The 23,709-nt window shown below is 42.7% G+C and overlaps 1 protein-coding gene and 1 long non-coding RNA gene across 9 annotated transcripts in view; one reads left to right on the top strand and one right to left on the bottom strand.

Moving 5' to 3' along the window:
- Nucleotides 1-3,731, top strand: part of LOC126644708 (uncharacterized) — a 61,304-nt gene extending 57,573 nt beyond the window's left edge. Inside the window, exon 4 of the long non-coding RNA XR_007630002.1 lies at nt 214-3,731. This is a non-coding gene — a long non-coding RNA (uncharacterized LOC126644708). The remainder of the gene's footprint in view (nt 1-213) is intronic.
- The window catches only part of MTCL1 (microtubule crosslinking factor 1), a 104,434-nt gene continuing 84,454 nt past the window's right edge, over nt 3,730-23,709 (bottom strand). For 6 of the 8 annotated variants that reach the window (XM_050324346.1, XM_050324290.1, XM_050324310.1 and 3 more), the window contains 5 exons: nt 20,784-21,038; nt 16,766-17,071; nt 14,633-14,664; nt 11,618-13,172; nt 3,730-4,973 (listed from right to left, as the gene is read on the bottom strand). In XM_050324346.1, coding sequence (XP_050180303.1) covers nt 4,764-4,973; nt 11,618-13,172; nt 14,633-14,664; nt 16,766-17,071; nt 20,784-21,038 — 2,358 coding nt within the window. In that variant the 3' untranslated portion in view covers nt 3,730-4,763. Of the gene's footprint in view, nt 4,974-8,019; nt 8,078-11,617; nt 13,173-14,632; nt 14,665-16,765; nt 17,072-20,783; nt 21,039-23,709 lie in introns of all 8 variants that reach the window. The other 2 variants (XM_050324319.1, XM_050324355.1) reach the window with 1 other exon arrangement.

Genomic DNA, 23,709 nt, shown 5'->3' with positions numbered 1-23,709 from the left:
TTTAACAGGATTCATATTGCATAGCCTACCAGCACTCTTCCCTTTTAGTACAGTGTCTGCTTACATTTCTCAGCCAGCCTTGTTGCCACCAAGAGACATATAAAATTCAATATCCAAACCACCTTCTTTCTTCTCCTCATTTAGATATCCAGCAGCTGCCAAGTACACTGATTTTTAACTTTTTTTTTTTTTCCTGTGACCTTCTCTCCTCAGATCTCAGTCCATCACTCTGAGCAAGACTAACACAGGCACACAGGTGCCCTGTCCCCAGCAGGGGAGTGTTTCTGCCACCCATCTTTTGACCTCCTGCAGCTCTAACCTGCAAATGATGGCTGTCAAACCAGGGACGCCTGAGGAGCTGCTTTGGGCATGTGTAGCACCACTCCACCTTTGCCTTCAAGGAGTTGCTCCATTGGAAGCATCACTTTTTTTCAGGACAGATTCAGGATGAGAGGCTGCACCAACCTTGCTGAAAAGCACATTGATCCCTCCCTCCCTGGCAAGATCCTGCCCAGATCACCAAGTGCTCCCAGGATTTGTCACTTTTTTTTTTCAGAGGATGACAAGTTTGGCATCCAGAAATTGTTTGTACACTGAGAAAAGACCGAACAATGAGAGAAGTCCTAAATCTACCCATAGACCAAAATAAGAAAAAGGTGTTTTTTTCAGAAACACATGATAGTTTTTTTATTCTTGAGACATCTCTCGCCCAGACCTGAGGGCAGAATGTCTTATATTCCTGCAAGATGGATAATAAGGATGATAAGCAGGGAAGGGAAGCAGACTTTGCTTAAAGCCATTAAGCCTCTCCACAAAACAGGCTGGGCTCTGTGGAGACTGAAGGCATTCCCTGTCATTTCTATGAAAATTATATGTACTCAGCAGCCTAATAATACTCTAGCATGTTGTAATGATTTACATAAAAAGAAGTCAAAACAAGGGAAGAGGGAGTGAGCAAGAAATGGGGTATCTCCAAAGAGAGCCCAGGGGAACTTGATGGTTCAGGTGTTCAGGAAAGGAAGGGACTGGGAGAAGATGCATGTCTTGGGGTACCCTGTGTTTACAGAGATTTCCTCTGTGCACAGGGGAACGTGAGGGGAACATATGGGGAAGGGGGTGGTGGGGAAGGATGGTCCAAGCCTGATGCTTGTCCGGGCACTGAGGCACAACACAGATGTAGTGTTGCCATGTTGTGCTATTTAGTGTATACCCCTGTGGGCTTGGATAGGTGAGTTAAGAGGCAGTACACCACTACCAGTGGTATGTATCCATGTCCCCCTGTTGTGTCAAGGGGAGGACAGCATGTTGTGGTCAGATGACTGTGGAGAGGCATGAAGGAAAGTGGGAGAAAGGGCTGAAATGGGAGAAAGGGGTGATTTTTCCTTCTTATGGTGCCCTCGTGCACACAGCAGTGTTGTGGCAGGATGGTCACCCCAACACCCTGGGATGCTGCAGGCTCCCTAAAAGCTGTCTGGAGTGGGATGGATGCCACAGGTCACAGTCCTGCTCTTGATCCCCTCTGTGTTGCACGAGCAGGCATTATCCCAAGGCCTTTGTCTCTGGCACCACAAACCTCCGGGTGAAATACAGCTATCTATTTCAGCCTTATCAGAAGGAGCTGTGACAGATGTATTCATATCCTCTTACACTAACTTGTGTGGTAATCTGTGAGGCTTCTCCTGCCTCGATTATTCACAAGGCGATAATTCAGATACCCCACAGACACAGAGTGAGCTGCAGATCTTCTAAAAAGGCTTTTTCATTTTCTCTCAGAAGCTTTTAGAAGAACCTTAGATGGACCAGAGACTTGTAATTTATTTTATAATTTATGTAAGTAATTTTGGAGCATGATGGAATAACGTGAGCTTCGTTAGGATTCTCCAAACCCCACCAGAAGCTATACCAGAAGAGGAAAGCCCTGTTGTTTCCAAGGAGCCAGTAGAAAACATGATATTTCTCAATGTCACTGTATTTGCTAATGAGACTAGAAAGGAGATTATGTTTTATTAATGTGATTCTTTTTAAGATCATCCACAGAATTTCTATTTGTGCTTAACCTTCTTCTTGCTATTGCTACCTCTCTTGCTTTTTTTTCAGTGATTCTTGCTGTTTCAGAAGCACTTTACCTGTCAAGTCACAGAGAGCTGCTTATCCTCACAGAGCTTCTTATTTCAGGATGTCCAGCAGCTAATTCTGCAAACTGGTGTGTCCTTGACCTGAAAGGCAAATACCATTTACTGGTATCAAAGCAACAGATTAGTCCCCTGAATTTTCTTGTGCATCATTAAAAAAAAAAAATATTGCAGCTGTCACAAGAAAAAGAATATAATTTTTACTTGCCTGTCTTCAACATTTCTCATTCCTTTGCAACTTTAACTTACTTCATCTAGGAGAAAGAGCTTTTAAGGACGTAGCAACCTCCTGCTATCCCTGCAAAGCTACTACTGGTAATTTTTGAAAACAAACAAGGATTTGTCAGTTGTGGCTTAGTCTTCCTCAATAACCATTGTGACTCTTGTTTAACCTTCAAAATGCTGCTTGCATATGCTTCTCCTTCCACTCCCAAAATGAGATTAGTGCAACAATTCAGCAAAGTGTTGCAGAAACAAGATTTTCAAGCATGCAGAGTGGCCACCATGGACAATTTTAAGCATTCAGACTTTGGGATTATACTTAATTCTCATGTAAAACGCTATCAGTGAGGCTTTGAGGCAGCTGGGAAAGAAGTTATGACTAATATGATTATTGCTGGTCAGCACTGGCACTGAACAGCCCTTGTTTTGGCTGGGGCACCAGAGAGCCATTACATAACAGGGGTTTTCAGTCACTGCCTGTCTTTGTAAGTGGTCATTTTTGTAATGATAACCCACAGGTAGACATTTTGACACCAGTTCAATAACTACAGCCCTCACTGATACGGTAGAAACCAGAGCAATTGGCTGCTATTTGAGAGCTAGGGAGTTTGTTCTTATCCAACAGCTGAATTAAACTTCCTAGAAAGCCAGCCATGATGCAGCAGGATGGGATATGAGGGGCTTATCCCTTGACAGAGCTAACCAGAAAGGCTTCTAGGGATCCCAGATGGTGCTCTTCAACAAATGAGCCTCAGAAAGCCTCAGTAAAAGAAATGGAACAGGAATGAGCCAGCTCAGCGATGGGATAACTTGTCAGAGCAGTTCTGGGGCTCCAGAGAAAGCATGTGGCCAAACAGATGGTCCCAGGCAGAGTAGCTTGAGAGGTTTCCACCTCTTGGAAGCATGAATTCTTGGCTGCATTTACTTCTCAGTGTTAGCCACCAGTTTTACAGAAGTCCTGGTTTTACTGGTCTCTGTGTGTAATGCAGATGATCCGTAAGCTTGGATTAATACTGGACATGCAATATTTTTGGTATTATGTTTAGCCAGTTGGTTTTCACTCCCATAAACGACTGAGAGCAACAAGCCATACGGCCTCAGAGAAACTCAGGAGATGGGTCCCACTATCTGCGTGAGCAGATGTTTTGTGGAGTTCAGTGAGGGAATTTAGAAAATTTCTCACGGCCTTATCCAGTGTTCATAGGAGTATGTAGAGCATAGCATAATTTTTGGCTTTGCCATGACTTAGTTCGTATAGGGAAGCATTCTGATTCCCTTACGAGTAAAGGAGAAGTTTGAGGGCTTTTTTTCCCACCAGTTAAATGAACCTGGGAAGTACCATCATAAAAAAAACATCACAAAGCACTCGAGCAGATTGTAAATACTGAGAGTTTTATTTCCACTTCACATGGTCTCCAGCAGACTCTTAAACAAGACCAGTTACAATTTAGTATGCCCAAAGATCTCCATGGTTCTCCCAAAACAAAGGAAGTTCTCAGTAAACACTGTACATAGCCAGTTGAACTGCTAACAATAATTTAAAAACTCTTTTTGTATAGTCAATGCAAGAATACCAACGATAAAAGTACAGTACAGGTAAATTCACAACAATATTACAGTGAAACAGATTGACTCACATTTACGTGATGGTACAGTAGCAGTATGTACATGCACTAAAGTGCGAGGACCCAGAGGCATGCAAGTCAAGTATCGTAGGTGTATTTTACAGCTAACTCCGTAAGACTTTCTGAGGCATTTTTTTTAACACATTTTTTTGTGTTTACCTGTATTCCCCTCCATCTCAATTGATCACAAGTCTAGTGAACGAGCTTAATGGCTTTCTTCACTACTTAAAAGGTATCGCTTCAGACAGTTGAAGCATCTTTAAGAACCTTACCTTTAAAAAACTGATAACACTGACATTAAAATAGAATAAAATTAACTTAAGACCCTAGTTTTACATGAAATTAAAAAAAAACCCAACCCAAAAAATACCCCAAACCAAAACTGAAAACATAACAGTGCAAATATAACCAAAAGGCAGTCAGTATTTGGAGAGAGCGCGAGCATGTACTCAAATTCCCATAAAACTTAATTTACATTTTATTTTAAATCTTACTTTATATCATTTTAACCTTTTTTTTTTTCTCTGTTTTTGTTAATATACTGTATGTAGAAAAGATGGAGACAAAAATAGTTTTCTCAGCTATGAAAAAATTAAGTTATTACAGGCACATTAACTGTTTCATTCTAGAAACACCTCTGTTTCCCAGGTCGGACATTCAGCAGCTGTTTCTGAGAACATTCTTTGACCTCTCCAAGCGGACCTCCCTCCTTCGTGGCAGAGACGGCTGGCGGGCAACCTGGTGGCGGCGAGTTGTGGCCCCCCCGCCCCGTTCCCATGCGGAGTCAGGCCGGATCGCCTCCCTGGCTGGGGGTCTCTGCCAGAAGCTCCTTGCTTCCGCACTCCTCTGAGGAAGTCAGGTCTCCGGTGGACTGCGACTGTGAGGCAGTAGGGGAATGTGAAGCCCATCGTGATGGTGGGCGCCGGTTCGCTGGTCTCTCTGGCCGGGAGAAGCAGGGTTGGAGGGACGGGGCTAGTGCAGAACAAGGTAGTTCCTTGGCAGCCAAGAGAGCAAAACAGCGGTTAGTGACTTGCATTAGAGGCCGTCTGGATGCGCAAAGAATTAAGAAACAAAACCTTCAAACTAAAGCTAAGCATCTGTCATGTGGCGGGGCAAAAGCAAGCAGCAAACTGTCTGGCTGAGTGTGGGCTCCAGGAAGCTGCACGTGTGTCCATGAGTTATGGAACAGGTAAGGAGGGAATGAAAGAGGTCTGAGATGAAGTAGCTGACAAACTTCCATTTGCTAATCCTCCTTGTGCTAGAAAGAGAAGAGCTGAAAAGCACATTTGCATGATAATTCAGGAAAATGTGCTATTCATTCACTTTACTAAGTACTGACCTACCATAAAAGGGCCCAGTCTGGCATTTGCAAGAGGGGTGAAAATCAACTGCTCACTCCTTTTGTCTGCTTCAGAGTTCACAGTGACATGCAGGAGACTTCTTAACAGCAGAATAATGATTATGGGAGTAGTCACGATCTCCAGCTGGGTTACAGATGAGGCTTACCTACAGATTTTGTCTTCTGGAACATCACTTCTTACTGCCAGCTGCTGAAGCCTGAATTACAGGATTCAGAGGTACTGGATGTTAAAGACGACATTCACAGAAATGGAAGAAAATGGAAATTTTATTATTCCATCAACTTTCTACTGTTCAGGCTTGGTTAGCTCGCCTTTGCGATTAGAAACAATTTACAGTTGTGATTTTTCACCCTGGCCCTAAGTTGGTAATACCTCTAATATTTATGGACTTTGCTCATAGCACAGCTGGGCTTTCTGCCTCACTGTGAATCCTCCTTACACCAAGCTGAGTGACTGTGGGAGCAAACGTGTCTCACAGTGCCAAAGCCAAGCTTCTGAATTTCACTGCACATTTTGTGATTTATAAAAGCAAATCAGAGGAGTTTGTCAACCAATAGCAATGTGTACACTAAGGAGCAGTCACTGGAAAGGACAGAGGAGATCAATAAAAACCAGTCTCAAAGTCGGAATGGAAACTGGCAACAAACGAAGAGAGAGACCAAAAACAACACAGTGCAAAGGAAAAGCTCTGGCATAGTAAGGCACAGAGAAACCAAGGCAGCAGTAGAACAGTGCAGTAGGGATACAAGGATTCAGCACACTGTTTCACATGGAGAAGGAGAAACATGACTAGGGGTGGAGAATATAGGAATAGGTAACATGATGTGATTGGCAGTGAACAAACAAGGTGATATGCCATTGAACTTCTCAATTGGAGTGGGAAGACCAAACACGAAGACAAAAATGTGGCAGAAAGATCAATTTTGAAGACACAGAGCTGAGATATGAGAAATGGAGCTGGTGAGACATGCTTTGGAGAGAGTGCATTTTCAGCCTCGGGGAAGCCTCAGTAAAGGGTCAGTTGTGGTGCCTTTGGGCAATGTGCAGCCAACAGAGAACTGTGCACCGGTGCTCGAGTCAGACCTTTGCCCACCTGCTCTCAGCACTCACAGAGAGCGAGGCTAGTGAGCCACTGCAGGAGATGGTCAGGGGCTATGGATCCTCAGCCTGAACCACTTCCTACCTCTCTGTGTCCTCATCCCCCACCCCATCCCTGCGCCATAAACTTCATGACCCTTGCTAAAACAACAGTAAGGCTGAAATATAAATCGGTGCTAACAAAAAGATTGACTGTGTGTCCTTACTTCACCTTATCCCACTGTGCCCGGGGCAACATATGGTCTGTGAAAGCTGCCACTAGACTCAGATTTGTTAAGAGAAATCTATCTGCACAGCAACACTCACGGGCAGCACATCACGGAGAATTGAGGCTATGAGATTTGCGGGTTTTGTCTTAGCCTCTTTCTAAACAGAAGCTTAAAATGATATCTTTATAGCACTGCTTGCTTCTGGCTGCTTTATCCTAGTTTCAGAGCAGTAAATCAGAGTTAGCATAGTGATCATGAAATTTATTTCCACTGCTGCCTTCCAGTTGAAAAGCCTCTCTCCATCACGCCCGCAGATGTTGGTCAGCTTTCACCAAACAGCAGGGTTAAGCTCATCTTATCTGTGATGTACACATGCCCAGCACCACACAAGGCTGTGCTGGTGATGGCTCCAGGGCCAAAAGCGACTGGCAGCCTAATCTTATAACGTGCTGGCTGCTGAGTCAGTCACCCACGCCTGCTGTGTGGAAATCCAGCCACGACAAGGAAACTGTGGAACGGTTTGTGAAAACCCTTCCTCACCTTCCAAATGGAGCTGTCATAGCTAGAAATGTTTGAAAAAAAATTATCCTGTGGGTAATTTAGTTTGGTTGTTCCTTGGGGGGGTGTGGGTGGACAGGCAGCACTTCTTAGTCTGAACATTGAAAACGGGAAAGACTATTTCAGCTCCAATTTCTAGCTATTTCCTAAGCCAGGTTGTCAGCCACCATGGCTATGCCTATATTAATTAAAAAAAAAAACAAAAACAAACAGTTTTCTCTTTTCTCTGAGGCAGAGTGGATGAGACACAGCTCATGTCTGCACAGCGCCGTCCCTTCACTGCGGCAGCTGCAGCCACTGGCCAAAACTGGGCCTGCAACAGCTTAATGAGCAAAAGTGACTATTAGCCACAGGCTGGTGCTGGAGTCCCCTTCCCAGCCCTCTCCACCTGCTGCTGTAGCCAGGGAAGGCACCCTGAGGCAGCCAGAAGCCCTGTGCAGTGCTGTGTATTTGTCCAAAAAAAAAAAAAAAAAAAAGTTTGATATAAATTGGAATCCCTTCCCAATATTTTTGCATACCTTTATGTTGGTTTTAAATCTTGCCAATTTTTGAAAGTTCAAAAAAAAAAAAAAAACAACAACAGCACAAATTTTGACTGAAGTGTGACCTCTTCATAACCTGTGCTTCTGCAGGACACGGCAGATGAGCTCCTATCCTGAGTGCTTCCTGACTGTCACATACGAAGGACCCCACAAGGATATCAGGTGTGCACTGATACCTCTGGAGCTGTGATCCTTTATTTCCCTTTGTTAACCCACGTGTTCAAAGATGACCGCTCTCGGAAAGCTCTGGAAACAAGGTAGAAAGCACTTACAGCAGTGAGGCAGGCAGGGTTAGACTCCCCAGGGGGCAGTTAATAAGACAGTTTGGTTCTGGACAGAACAGACAGAAAAGAAAAAGAAAGCAAGTAGTTGGAAAGAACTGTTTTAATTGATTATTTTTTTAAAGTGAAGATTTCATGTCAGCAAGGAAGAAGTCTCCAGATGTTACTACTCGTTCAGATCATGTTACCGCTGTTATCACAGGGAAACTAATAATCAAAAATAAAAGATAAGCCACTAGCAGAAAAAGATTTAGAAAGAAAGGAAGCAAACAAACCAATCTTTTACAATCCCAGCACAGTCTCAGAAGAGGAATAGCAATAAACAAAGCAAATATTTCTACTCAGCAGAAAGTTATCCTTTGCCAACCTTGATTAGGGCTAGGGAGAAACCACATTACTATGAAAGGGGAATAAAGCTGTAATGTTTTCCCTTTGTTTAATTTAAAGAGAGAATTTCTGCTTATGAAATCTTTAAAAACTGAAAAAGTGACTGATATTTTGTGTTGCTCATGCTTGTGTTGCTCAGGTTTCATGACAGCCCTTTGTCTCACCGTTCTTCCTTTTTTCCCTTTAACAGTGATGCTGGATGGAAGACTCAAACTAAAGCAAAAGACCTTTATTTCTGACAACACCTTCCCTAATTTTTCACATTCCTCCTTCCATGCTGAACAGTTCAGTGGCAAACATGCAGCAATTGCTCTGCCTCGGCAAGCAGAGAATGCAGCCCCTGCCCTCTCCTCTGTGGGTCTGTGTGGACGGTCCTTTCACCTTGCTGTCTCCAGAAATGAGTCTGACCCTCAGTCCAGGACTGTTGTGTAACCTCCATGATCTACATCCCAGCTAGCCACAGAAGCAAAATGTTCATCCAGCTCTTACGTTGTTACTTAGGCAATGCTAATCTGCATTTTTAATAACATAAATCCTATGATATGCAAGTAAGACATTGGTTTAGTGAATTAGCAGGATAAGACACTAGTAGGCCACACGAGGTGGAATAAATTTACTTGTAGGCAGCTCTGGGCAAGTTAGAAAATACAAAGTTATTGCTACTCTGTATGCATATACACTCACATGCTTACATACTTATGTACGTCAATACATGAACCAGATTTCATATTTGCAGTAGGAGTATAAAAGGATATTATGTAACTAAGCAACTCAGAAGCTCAAACTAAAGAAAAGTCATCGAGAGGTGTTACATGCAAGTTTAAAAGTAATTTAATATACTGTGCCACGACTGCAGAAACCAGAAGGCCAGAAGGTGGTAAGAAGGTCACTTGACTTGGCCAGAAACCAACAGGTGAGGGGGAAGCAAAGCAGGGATCTACAGGAAGGTGGCAGCGTCTTGTCAGCACTTCCTCAAGAACAAGCCTGCCTCCTTCAAGATCATCATTCGCTGAACTGCTGCATCTGGCTGTGTACAAAATGTGCTAAGTGGAACTTGTACAAAGTGTAATTTATGTGGTAGGTGTAATCCACAAATAACCCAAGGCATCTGTAGAGTATAAACTTATTTGTGGTTTTGTTTTCAGCAGTGAACCCATGCTCCATTGACTACATCTTGCATAGCACCACCTCACCCAGGGAAAGCTAAGCTCATGCTGTGAATGCCCACCACCTTCCTTTTCAACGCACAGTCCTGAGAAATGACAGGATCACCCAAAGAACGTGACCTGTGCATCTAGACAGCAGTCATAATAGCCAAGTAGGAGATGCAAGGAAAAACAAGTCTTAGCTCTGAGTCTCAGAACTCAAAAAAATAGGCAAAAATACAGAGAATTCACAAAAAGGAGCAATTTTCTGCCAGTTTGACAGTCAATGAGTTTTTGCTAAATACCATTGACCCAAATCCCTCCGTGCATCATACGCAGGTACTGACGCTAGTTGCATTTTGCCAGCAGCAATTTATAATGATGCAGGATGACATCCGTTGATACATTTGAAATCTACCGAGACATTTAAAAGATACAGAAGGAAATCGAGAGTTTCCAGGGATGCCTTGAAGGCAAAGCTGAGTTGAACCTGCAAGAGTTCAACACACTTTCTAAAGAAGACCAGTAGTGTATTCTCAGTATTTCAAACTAAGGAAAAAAAGCAGAGATAGCTAGAAAAAGACAAATAAATGAGGTTGCTTTCCACTTTTGTTCACTCTGAGGTATGTGCACAAAGACCACTTTCACTCACTAATATTTATAGTGGTTTCTTTTTTTCCTTAATGTAAAAAGTTCCCTGGTTATATCTATTTAAACTGCATATAGGGAATATATCCTCAGCTTTGGATCCTCTGTTAAGCAATAAAGATCACACCCTCTGAGCAGTACCTACAAAAGGGAAACCGACTGCACATTGAGAACACCCACTAAATGCAAGGCAAACTGCAGACCAAAGGTTCCTGCGCTCAGGTCCCCACAAATCCTTCAAGCCAAATGTTGAGTTAGAACACCTTCCCTTTCATGCCTATCTGAGACAGGAGGGCTAGGGGTCTGCCCAGTGAAGGCAAGGTGGGATGTCTGGGGTGTGCAGGGAGCTGCTGCCTGCCAAGAAAGAGCTGCTGCCCTGCAACCAGGGCTCACCAAAATCATCAGGATGTCAAAAGGGCAGCACAGGTCAGAGAGGATGACAAGTATCTGTCCCTGCCCTGGGCAGTATCACCAACCAGCAGGTCACACACCATTTCAAGGCTGCACCAGAAAGGCAACATGTGCTGGTAGGAGCTGGGCATAATTCAGGCAGGCCTCCTCAGAGTTACACTCTCAAGGGCATATGGGTTCACCAGAAACAGGACGTTTAGACACTGGTAACTGAAAGCTTTCATCCATCGTGAGTGACACACTCTTTTTTTGTTGGTTGCTCTAGGGCATAACTGTACCCCAAACTGACCCCTAACATCCAGGCACACTTGCTGAGACAGATGATGACTGTCACACTATTGATGACAAAATATCAATAAGGAGCTCTTAAACACTAAGTAGATATGTGCTTAGACTAGTTGATTATATATATATATATAAATTTTTCTTTTTCTTATTTTTGTAAGGCAGCAACAGTTCGTACCAAACTTCATGCCATTTAATCACATTCACATACCTGAGCCATACTTAATCAAATACATTCAGAAAAACGTATGCTGAAGGCCCTGAAGCTTTGGTTCAGGATATTGTAGAGACTATTTTTCACACCAACTTGTTAACACCTGTTCTTGTGTAGTAGAAAGAAGCTACCTTTCCATCCAGCATAAAAGAGAAATTTACTCAAGCCTAGAGTCCCTAGAGCATCTGTAGCATGTGGTGTGTTTTGTGACAGAACACCCTTATCCCAGTCATTCAGAGAAGAACCATTTTTATCCTGGAAGGATAAAACTCTTCTGATGCTTTCAAGCCAAATAAGCTGCCAGGGTAGAAACTCAATTCTTTAGTGAGTTCTTCAGCGACTAATCCAATAGTTTCATGACTGGAACTCGCTGGTGGTACCATGACAGAACTAGGATATTTATTGTAAATACTCACTCGGACTGCAAGAGATCTCATAATGCATTTGTTCAAAGAAGAGTGCACTTAGCTATGGGAGGAAAAACAAGCAAACTCATTACCTCTATGGACCCTGGATCTACTTTGACAATTTCTCCTGTGCTGTTGTCATTGCTAAGATTTGGTGGGCTGTGTGAAGATAGCCTTCTGTCTTCCTTTAAGGCATGCTCCAAAAGTTTCTTATTCAAGATCCTGGCAGCGTTTTCTGCAAGCGTGTACCCTGGAGGAGCAGATAAGTCCTGCCTGATACTTGTCACCTCAGTCCCTTCCTCCTTTTGCATCTCTGTCCCCAAACGGAGAGGACTGGGTGATCTGCCACGGGCATTTGTACATGGCTCCTGCAATGGGCCCAGTTCTGGTCTGGGTTCTGCGGACCTGGACCGGCTGCTGGATCTGGGGCATTTTTGGAAGGTCTCATGAAAGATGGGGCTGTGGTCAATAATGTTGAACAAACTGGAGAGCCCATCATTGATTGTGGTGTGGACAGGACTCTCCCGTGTAGTAGTTGATCTTGCCCAGGCGGACTCACTGAATCCTTTCTGAGGTGTGCCAGGCATAGTCCGGTTATTTGGCTGGTCTGATTTGGGAAGGATTTTCCTTTGCAGCTTTGGAGAGCCATATTTGGGGGAACAGCATGTGCGTTCAAACTTAGCCTGGACCTTTTCAATGACGGGGGTCACTTGCCTGCTTCTTAGGCTTCTGGATGGTGAGGAAACAGGCGTGGACCCCCCCTTTGGTGTCAGACACTTGTGTGGGCTGCTGGTGATACTGCGCAGGGTTTCTGTTTGCAAGCCAACGCTGATGGTCTGGGTAGTCTGTGTCCCTGTCGTCCTCATGCCATTGGTTTGACACGCAGTGTCCTTAAACTGAGGCTCCGTGGAGTTGGAGCGTATTGCATTTCGGACAGAGAAAGCGACCTCCTTCATGTCATCGCTCATGTTTTTGGACATCTCCAGGCTGTGCAAGGGTGAGGCAAAGCCCACAGTAGTGCAAATAGGACGTTCAATGGGATGAAGGCCATTCTCCAGAAAATCCTTATGATGTTTGGCCAGGTCACAAGACCATCTTCCAAACATATCCGAGGAAGCACCTTTAGTCTCGGCAACGTTCCCCATAGCTTTGGTCACAGAAAACAGGAAGTCTGGCTCAACCTGGTTTTTCCCTTCGCTGCCAGCTATCACCGAGTTATCAAACCTACGGACAACTGGTGGGCTGTGAAACACCCGAACTCCCATTTTTTCAGTTACTCCATGACTCCTCATTGTCTGCTTTTGGCAGTGCTCTGGGCTAGTCAAGGTGTTAGTTGTCATAGTGACACTGGTGGTGAGGTACCATGATGATGCCTGGAATGGATCTGAAGCAGGATCATTCCCGACTTTCCCAACTTCTGTCCTTTCTGCCCAGCCCTCAGTAGGCTTCTCAGTGGCCCCACCATGGCTCCTAGTGCTATGGTAATCCCAGTTTTTGTTGAACTCCTCGATGTATTTCAGATCATCGGGAGACAGAGGAGGGGTTATATCATCTTTGCTGCTGGATGAAGGCAGGTTTTTTTCTGGTAGAAATGGAGAAATATCCATCAGGCGTTGAAATTCTGACATGGAAGAAACGGACATTGCCCTGGAGAGGGGAACACAAGAGAGTCACTCATAGGCTTGAAAATTGTCACAGAGTGACTTATTTTTACCAGCAAATTAACTCTGGAAACCCAACTTTCACTATCTGCTTACATATAAACCCACTTCAATCATAGAATCATAGACTATTCTGACTTGGAAGGGACCCACAAGGAACATCAAAGTCCAACTCCTGTCCTTGCACAGGATAACCCCAGGAATCACACCATGTGAATAAGAGCATTGACCAAATGCTTCTTGAATTCTGGTAGGCTTGCTACCATGACCACTTCCCAGGGGAGCCAGTTCCAGTGCCCAATCACCCCCCGGGTGAAAAAGTTTTTCCTAATTTTCCTTCCTTTTCCCTTTCTTTTATTAAAGTCCCCTTTTAGTATCTTTAAAATGCATGCAAACATTCCTGATGTGTCAGTAAAGGTACCAAATGGTTTATTAATGGTTCTTAATTCACAGCTTTCTCATGGATTACTGCTTGGCAAATGTCTGAAATATGGAACAGTAGGATGCATTTCAGAATTATACCATTCACAGAAAATGAGTGTTTGTGACAATACGGGGCAGACTTTGCAAACAAGTGTGGAGTATTTCTGACTTGTTGGGAAATTAGCAAATCCACTCCCACTCCTGAGACTGCCCAGGCTGCACAGCTGGTGTCTAGTGATGTGGGACCTCCAGCTGAGACGCTGTTGCATTGAACTGGCTTGGTGAGTTGAGCCTGTGCTGAAATTCAGCCCAAGGGAATCTCCGAGTGATAATGCTGAATTCTTGGCTTTCCCGCATTTCACTCATTTGTACAAATCACGGGTGTTCAGCTGAGTTGCCCTACTGCTTTGTTTAAAAAAAAAACAAAACACACAAAAAACCCCTTTCTGAATGGGACTACATAAAACTGCAAATAAGTGTAGTTATCAGAATCAGCTCAATGAGGTAACTCGAGCTGTGTGAGAATTCATCGAGTAGTAGTTTTCATGTATCAGTGATCTGGAGGACAGAGTAAACTCACAATGTGAGTTTTTAATCAAGATCTCTAGCTGCACTTGGGGTGTGTTTCTGTTAGGCAGTCAGGTGAGTACAGTTTTTAAGTGGATCTCCTAGTCAGATCCTCTGGTTTGCATAGGTGGCAATCTCAGGGAGCATGGGCGGGGCTTCAGTGCCTACAGTTCTGCACTACTTGCTAAGGTAGGCGTAGCCTTCCCTGTAAGCTGCAGCTTCGTGCACTTTCGTACAGTTTGATCTTTGTGCACCACAGCTGAATATGGCCCACGTTAATCAGAGTAGAACAAAAGTATACTGAGATAAATTAATCCCTGGGTGAGTCTATTAATCTGGCTAGCAGGCCGCTTAGGAGGTGGCACAGCTATGCCTCAGGTCTGTGGTTTGGGTGTAGAGAGCTATAGCTCTGGCACTTGAGTATTTGCTGGGTTTTTCCCTGTAAGTTTTACTCACCTTTGAAGATTTCCTTTGTGTGTTTCTTCCTCCTGATTAAAAACAGAAACAAAAAGAATAAGTTATTCCTGAGCCATTAACTTATGGGTATTTTGTCATTCACTTCCCATTAGTTGCACCAGGTATGTTTGTGTCTAAAAAGTGAAAATACTGGCAGTGAAAATATTCTTCGCTTTATACATTGGCAGTAGAATGGGCAATCCCATCGGGATAACACACTTCACAGGTAAAGCCCATATGCCAAAGCTACAACAGCCTTGAACTTTGACATGCCCATGCAATCATAAATGGAGCTAGGCTGCAAATGGCTTTTTTCCACAGTGTAGTGTTTTGGATCATGTATTTGTGAATGAAATTGTTCTGTGGAGGTAATCTATATTATACCAGAGATGTAGCTGTGCTGCAGTAAGGGAGAAACCGAGGTGTTTTGACATAATATTTTACTCTACGTTTCTCTAGGAACCAACAAGCGGCACCAGTCGAAACTCATTAAACTCGTCATATTAAATGTGTGGAAAGACTGTTGCTTCTTTCATAGGGGGAATACCTACAGCTTGCTAATGGCATGAAGATGTTTTTATGGCAGTTATTTCCCTGTGACAATTTCAGTAATGAGTTGGAGTTTTAAATAGATACTTCTGAAGCAATTGCTTTGCAGTGATTTTAACTGTTTGCTTGTGTTTCTAATAAACTATAGGGATTACAAAATAAGATCAGGATAAAAAGAGTATTAATACCTCTTACTTTTATTTGACCTCATGAAAGCAAGAACATTACCAGCACAGTAGTGCATATCAAATTAGGACTATTCAAAACCAGCACTGCTTAACTCAGCAAATACCTTCTGGTATTTATCCAGAGTCAGGGAAAAAAAAAGTAGTAAACTGATCCTCCTTGCATTCACTGTGGTATAAGTTTGGAATAACGTTGGTGACTTCAGTGGAGTTACTGCACAGTTATCTGATCTAAGTGAATGCATAATCAGGGTGAAGGCTGGATTGAATTCTACTGCAGTTAGTACCAAAGAGAAAATATAATGGAAAGGTAGAGTCAGCAGGCTGCAGTTGTCTCTGTGCATCTCTCAGTTAAGCTATTCATTAAATTCCAGTCAGTCTCACTTGAGCAAACCCTCTGAGGGAAAATTACTTTGCCCAGGTTCCCCTAAAACATGTTTTGAAGGAAAGAAGCTATGCAAATATCACCAAAGACCAAATTTTGCTGCCCACATTTTTGTTAATGGCAGTAATGTCTGAAAAACACAAAATGGAAGAGAGAGCTCCCTTGTCTAAATATCAGACTGAATCTGAAGGAGAGGAAACAGAAATCAAAATTAAACACAAAACTTAGTTCCCTGACACTGGTACTGATATTCTTCACTGAGCACTTGGACATGTATGAAATAAAAGCAAAGAAATAATAAATACGGGATGCCACACTGCCAGCCATTTTGCAATCCTTTAGCTTTGTACCAGCATATGGAGACAGAAAATCCTGGGTTTCATTCAGCAACAATGTAAACAGAACTCTGAAGACCTGGAAATAAGGTGAAAATAAGCCTTCTGCAGTGCAGATTTTTGCAGGACACAGACTGCATTCACTATGTCCCAATGGCATCTTTCAGTGCTGTGTTATACATGTTTATAGCTTTCTGGTATGATTTCAGGGTAGGTACTCTTCTGATGAATAACTATTTTTTTTAACATCTCATCTCACTTACTCATGCTAATCTGGAAGGCAATCACAGTAGAACAACCAGAAGTACCTCTCTACAGCACTTACTGCTTTACTAACAAAATAAAAGCCTGTGTTTCTTCATAAATGCGTATCTTCTTACAACTGGAAATGATTTAAGACCTTCTAAACCAATATGTTGTGTCAAATATAGTTATCACACATACTATGACGACGAAGTAATCTTGGGACCTTTAGGCTGGCTCCCACTTTCTCAGGTGATTGACATTGGTGTAATCGGCTCATAACAAGGAATGAAAACTTGTCCCTACTAAATCCACTACTGGGTAACCGTAAGCAGTGCCTGTGACACAACATCTCATTTCCTACAGCAGGGAGACTGTACCAATTTTGACACAAGAGATAACACGCCAGCATGATAAAATGTAGAAGAGCGCATACTTCCGTTAATCCAGTCAAGAATTTCTCCCGCTCCAGCTGCCGAGGCCGATGCTCATCAGATTCATCGGGGGAATCAAGAGACAGAGATTCCAGAAAGAGGTTTTCCGTGCCACTGCACCGATCACTCTCCTTCAGCTTAGACAGCGACCGATCGTCAAACTGGATGGTGTCTGAGTCGGAGTAGGATCTGGATCCCATCGGACGAGGCACATGAAGGTTCCCCTGGATCATAAACGGACGACGGCTACTGTCGTTCTGCTCGCACAGCAAACCACCTCCTCTTCGTGGACTCGCTTCTTTCTGAAGCTGGAGACAAGGCAAATTAAAAGGAGCAGCAATTACTTCTGTAGTGTATGGCGTGTGGCAGAACTCATCCTTCCCCAGGAGCAAGGCAACCATGCCCTGGGGAGGCATCTGGAGATCGCTGCCTGGCTCCAGGAGTGCACCTCTGAGGGGCACAGGCATTGCTCTACTGGTCCTTCCACCAAGGGAGATGTCTCTAGAACTTTGATGCTATTACTGATGGGACTTTGAGTGACTAGATGTGTGTATGTATAGTTTTGGTTGTTTACATGTACGTGTATACATATATACACACTGTTTGTATATATACACGAAATAATGCATCTGTCTGTAATTTGATTTTTAAGGAAACGAATCAACACAGACTGTTATTTAAAAGCAATCCTGAAAGCAATACAAGCAGAGGCTCAAAGAAGGGTGAGTGACTTGGAGTCTCATCAAAACAAACACTTTTTTTTTTTCTGGTCAGCAGTACAAAGGTTGATCTTTTATGTACATCATTTGTTTCCACAGGTGAATATTATGCTTAATAAAAAACAATAGTTTTGTTTTATAAATGGTCTAGCCTTAATGCATGGCTAGAAAGTTGACTATTTGTACAGAACAGCATTGTCAAAGGGATTAATTGTGCATGCAGAACATGTTCAAAGAAAATGCATATTTATAGGAAGACCATCAAGGCTAATAACTCTACATTTTGCAAAAGCTGGGTGAAGAGAGGATGAACCATCAGTGAAACTGCCAATATTAAAATTAGATTATCAACTTCTGATTTTTCTAAATTAGATGATCAACTTCACTTTTAATTGTAAATACAAAGGATGGCTGAAGTAAGTGATATTTTCAATCATGATGAATGACAGCAGGAATCTGATAAGAACTCTGATGTTTTGCTAGAGCAGCATGCTAAGATTAGTGACAATAACCTGAAAATGCAAGTCATTCCCTAGGAGCCTGGAGATTGAGAACCTACAAAACATATTAATCTTGTTATACATTTGGAAAAATAAACAGACATCGTACTGCCTAATTTAGATCTATTTTAGGTCCCAAACGATTACATTTGCACTTGAGCTGAGAACAGTGAGGTTCTTTCTTAATTCAGGTCTACAAAGACCAGGAATGCATCTTCAGTGTTTTGCTCATGATATATAAAATCTGAAACAGTTTTATCAAAAGGAACTAATTTAGGATGTCCTATAGAGGCACAGTCAGCAAGGTATATCTCAAGAGATCCTGGAATCCATTCTCCAGTATACGGGCAAGATCTAAAGCAAGGAGAAATGGTAATTACATGCTTCTGTATAGATAGCTCCAATTGCAAGCCCTTCAGATTTTTGGAGATCCTGTAAAAATAATGATCTGGAAACCTTTATGAGAAAACAGTACAGATGCTGTCTCACTCTCTGAATATCAGACAGCTGACAGAAGAATTAAAGTGAGAAATACTGCCCTAACTTTTCAAGAGAGACTAATGACTTTGAGTCCTCATGTGTTTATACTTTAAACACACTTTTCATGAAGGTAATCTTGTGGGTTTAAGTATTTGTCGATGTGCTCTGTGCACAATTAGCTTTAGGAGCATGGGGGAGAGATATTCTCTAAGGGAAAACAAAGTGACAGAGGACTTAAAAGGAAAAAACAACAACTCTGAGCTCTGAAAAAAGTAGGTCATCATGTTTTTTATATGTGAGCAGTATTCCCACAACCATTCAGAGTAAAGTATTTTATATATTTTATACATTGGTGTGAGCTTCCCCCTTATCATGCATGTATTATTCAGGAGCTGTGTGAAAGCAGACAGGCATAGAGCATTAGTACGAAATTTGGCAAGCATGCTTCTACTATCTCTTAGACTCTGTTTTTCAAACATACACAGTGGTGTAGTCTCCTCATCCTCTACATATTGCCATACATGGAATACACAGAGAAAAACCCTGGGGAGAAGGACTTCAAAGATATACTAATTGTTTCCATATAAAGCAGGGCATGACTGCAATCTGAGAGGATATTCAGCTAAAAGCCTGCAAATATTTGGAAGCTTCCTGTCACACAGGGAAATGTTTGATTATAAGCAAAGATGAAGTTATGAAGTTTTGTAGGCAGGTAGCCAAGATTTCAAATGTTATTTCTGATCATCTAGTCCTCTGAAATTAGCTTGATATAATATTTTTTATTTCCCTTATTCATTGCTAATTCTGTGTACCACTCTGTTGCACAGTAAATATGTAGTTAAGGCCTAGAGGTTTCAGAATAGTAACAAAGAAATCAGTTCCAGGACTAGGTAAGAGCTATTCTGTAGGCTATCCCAAGATGACACTGAGAGGTTATGTCAGGTTTTAAGAGAATTAAAGGCTAGGTAACATTAACAGGGATTTCTCTGTGGCTTCCTTCAACGTGCCCCATTCCCAGGGAATAGAAATAGTAGTCTTTAACCAGGTTAAGTCCCTCAAGCTATTGAGGATGCACCAAAGAGATAATATTGAAAAAATACAATTTATAAGGACGGGAACATAAACCAAAGAGGTACCAGTGACTCTCCAAAGAAAAGTTTCTGTCTACATCCTTAGTATATTGGAAAATTATCTGAGGTTTACTTAATTCCCATTGTGCAAGAAGAATCTACAGCCATAGCTCAAAACCAAGGTTCAGTCTTGCACACATAATATTTGCAGCCTGGTGTCTTTTCTTTAACTTCTTTTTGCAGCCCCAATATGGGAACACAAGACACACAGACAATGAACTCTTTTCAAAAACTGATTATGAAGTTACACAGGGCTTTCATCAATTTAACCTGTGAAGCTACTCTGTGCTTCCCTCAAGTGTAATGCTCCCTAGAGAGCATGCAGGAATCTAGTGTGGTTCCATTTCCGATGTCCTAAGGACAGGAAGCATTCAGTTAATTGAGGACCCACAATTTCAGTTGTTTTTATTAGTTTTCCTGGAATATGTGACTCAGAGATGAACAATGTTCAGGCAAAAACTGTGTGTTAACTCTGCCTCATTAAACTCTTTATTTTTTGTGTGGCTTTAGATAGATAATAAATTCATTAAGTATAATTTGTCTCCACTGCTAAGTAGATGAAAGTATGGATAGGCATGAAAAACAAGGGGATATGTATGCACTTCTCAGATTTGCAAATGATAGCAGAGTGTGCACAAAATTTATGTGACCAAGACTCTTCTGAATATTTAATATTGATAACTGTGTTATCAGAAAGGGCTCTTCATGTTAACTCCTGTGTTCCTTTGCTAGAGGAAAAGAATTCTGTTGAGACTGAATGGTTGCAGCAGCTGCATCTTTGGTGGCTAATTCACAGATGAACAGGCTCTTTTGGTAGGGAGCTGTATACCAAATCTTGAATAACTCTGCCTATGGGGTTGAGTGTTTTAGCAGCACAAAGAGATGCACAAAAGCTTTCAAACAGAATGTGATCATGACTGTTCAGGGTAATTGAAATGAGGCAGGAAATGGCCTTTAACCTGGAGTTGATTTCTCATAAGTGGTCTTTTATAGGGATTATGAGCATTTTCCTTTTACTCCCTTGTGTATGTAAATAGTTTTGTAGCATGAGAAACACTGATGTAGCCAAGGAACTCTTAACTGTTCATCTGCTGCTTCCTAATGCAGCCTCTCGACCTTGGCTTGAGTGCAATAATGGTGCAATGCCTCGTGCTTTCAGAGAACCACTGCTCACCAAAGATGACTCCTTACCTGCTCTATCCGCCTGAGCAGCTCCTTCTTTTGACGCTCCCATTCTCGCCGGTCTCTATCAAGCCTGTCCAAGAGCTCCACCTTTTCCCGGTTCCAGTTCTTCTCACTGTGCTGGATTTGCCAGCGAAGGTCCATCACCACACTGTGGCTGTCAGCCAAAAGCTTCTTGTGCTCCTCTCTTTCCCTTTTAAAAGCTCCTTTTGCATCAGAAGCGAGGCCTGTTTCTCCAGAGGTGTTCTCACTCTTCCCTTCCAGCTGGCATTAAAAAATCAAATGTTAGCAGGATGTTAAATTTTCTGTGGTAAAAGCCTGTGTCTGATATTGGATCTCAGTTAAAGACCTAGCTCCACAAAGGGAATGGCAGAATTATGTCAATTCTTGGATCTTATGATCTCGGTAAATGATCAAATATGTTCAATGTGAAAGAAGTTTTAAAATCGAGACAGTGAAAACTACAGGGAATAATATCCCAAGCTCTACCAGTTCACGTTATTAAGGCATCATTTGTGATCTTTCTGATGGGAATATGGGTACCACTGAAGAGACTTTTCCTGGAACAACCCTCACCAATGGTCTTATTGTACAGCTCCTCCCACCTTCCAGCAAAAGAGGGTGTTAGCAGCAGAAGGAGACGTATGAAGATCATCCCTCCATCTCTTCAGGTTATAGTGCCTGAACTGATTTCAAGGGCCACCTGATGCCACCTTTCCCTACCTTCAATTTCATGCTCAAGGGTCAGCTCAATCAGAACAGAAGAGCTGGCCCAAGGTAATAGACCCATAGGAAAACATAGGCTCGATGGGGTCTCAGAAGGTCTCTAGTCCAACCCTCTGCTTCCAGCAGGGTAAGTTCTGAGGTCAGACCAGGTTGTGCAGGACTTCGTTCAGTTGGATCCTGAAAAAACCTCCAAGGATAGAGATTGCACAACCTCTCAGGTCAACCCGGGCCAGTGCTGAACTGTTGTCAGGAGGGAAAAAGTGCTCAATGGTTTTGTGTAAGTTCAAGCAAGTGAAGAATTTATCTCAGGAGCCAGACCTCTTGTTGACAACTCAGTAGATGTGTGAGTGACTCAGAATGGGATGCATCTCCATCCCCTGGCTCTGCAGGTGAACTGGAGTAAAAAGAAGTGAAAATTCATTTCCACCTCTGTAGTTAAAGTTGTCCTCAAAAAGGTGAGGTAGCAGGTTTGCTGGGAAACATATTCCTTTAGCAAGAGAGAAGACAACACCTTCACCTTTCCCTATGTGAAAAATAAGCTCAAACTTTCTAAGCAAAGGGAAGTTCAGTTTGGATTCAGAAGTGATGCTTACTAGTTTCTGGAACACCCTCCCCAGATAAATGACCAAGAGGTCATTGCTTGAGTCATGTAAAATTGTACTGAGCTGTAGAGAACATCCTGTTATAGCCACTTGCAGGGACAGGGAAATCTTAAAACACCTGCACCCTCTAGCACTAATTTCCAAAGCCCAGTTGTTCAACCAACCAACCAAAAAAAAAGAAAAAAAAAAAAAGTCAGTTCTAAAGGAGCAGCATCCCATTTTTCCTATTTTAACAAGGTTGACATGACACTATCTTTCTCACATTTTCCTATTTCTGCAGTGCAAATTTGTGGCACCCACAGCGATGTGTGAGAGGCTGTCCTGCACACAACTGCTTGGTTTGATAACAGACTGGAGGTGCTGGGGGGCAAAACCACAGACTATTCCAGGAAAGGCAGCTGTGTGCAGAAGATCCATGACGGGAGACACCATCCTGGGAATTGGTGATCACTCACTGCTATCTTCAGGTAATGGTCTCTTGCCCCTTGCTACGCCTTTCCTCTGCCTATTCACAAGTTCTCAACTCCATTTCATGGTACTGCAAGAGCCAAAGTTGGTGCTGGAGCCAGGGTCAGCAATGTTCCCATCAATTCTTCTGAGTGCTTGTTTTAATTTTACTGCTCTGTATGCCCCACCCCTTGTTGCTCCTGAAAGTTCCTTCTGGATTTACTAAGTAACTGTGACAATAAATAATCATGAATTTCAGGAGTGTCACTGCAGCTGAGATCAGCCAAAATAATAAGGGACTAATGAAGTGAACTCTATGCAGTTTCCTTACACCCAAGCCTGACAGAGAGCTGTTTAGGACCTGTCCTTCGTGATACATGTAAATCATCTTTCAGGGACCCTTTCAGACTTCTCAGCTTGCAATAGGAGCTCTCAAGGGAGGTTGCTGGAGTGTCTGGGGTAAATCCAACTAGCCTGGAGTGCAGACTTAACCTTGCCACTCTGCTACCCCCTGGAGAATGCTGCCACGTGCAGTAGTAGCTCTGGCTAGCGTGCTAAGTAGTGGAGACACATCAATGCCTGTGATAAATTCTTTAGCTGGTAGGAAACATGAAAACATCAAAGGCAACCTATGAGGCAAACAAATGCAATAAATGCAGTTTGTATGATTGTTCTATAAAGCAAATTCCCTTCTTTTTTTTTTTGAATCTCAAAAAAATAGCAAAATGTTTGACCTCAACAAGACTCATTCTCTCTCTCCCCTTACGTCACTGAGTTCTTCACTACCCCAGGCAAATTCTTAGCCTTTCAGTCAGCAAACAAAACTGGTGGTGGTGCTGCAAAAGGCAGGAAAACTGAGAGAGGCAGTGGGAAGTAAGAACAGAATAGTGATATCCCAAGAATGTATGGCTGCCCTTAGAGTTCCATGCCCAAGCTGCCAAAATACAGAAGTCATCCTGTGCTGAACCACAGCCTCACCCACACAAGAACCCTGTATTGTGCCCCATTTAGGAAGTCTGTAAGTATAAAGATGATTTCAAAACCAAGGCAAGTATACAGTGATACACCTTCAGATTAATTTCCTGGTGTTCAGTGATTTGGGATCTAAAACCCTCTCCGGTCAGAGGTGGTGTCTTTATACTCAGGAGGCAATTCCTGGT

Source organism: Myiozetetes cayanensis, unplaced genomic scaffold, assembly GCF_022539395.1.
Source record: "Myiozetetes cayanensis isolate MyiCay16 unplaced genomic scaffold, myiCay2020 scf1, whole genome shotgun sequence".
Classification (NCBI taxonomy): domain Eukaryota; kingdom Metazoa; phylum Chordata; class Aves; order Passeriformes; family Tyrannidae; genus Myiozetetes; species Myiozetetes cayanensis.
The sequence above is the reverse complement of the archived record's forward strand: the minus strand, read 5'-3'. Positions and strand labels throughout refer to the sequence as shown.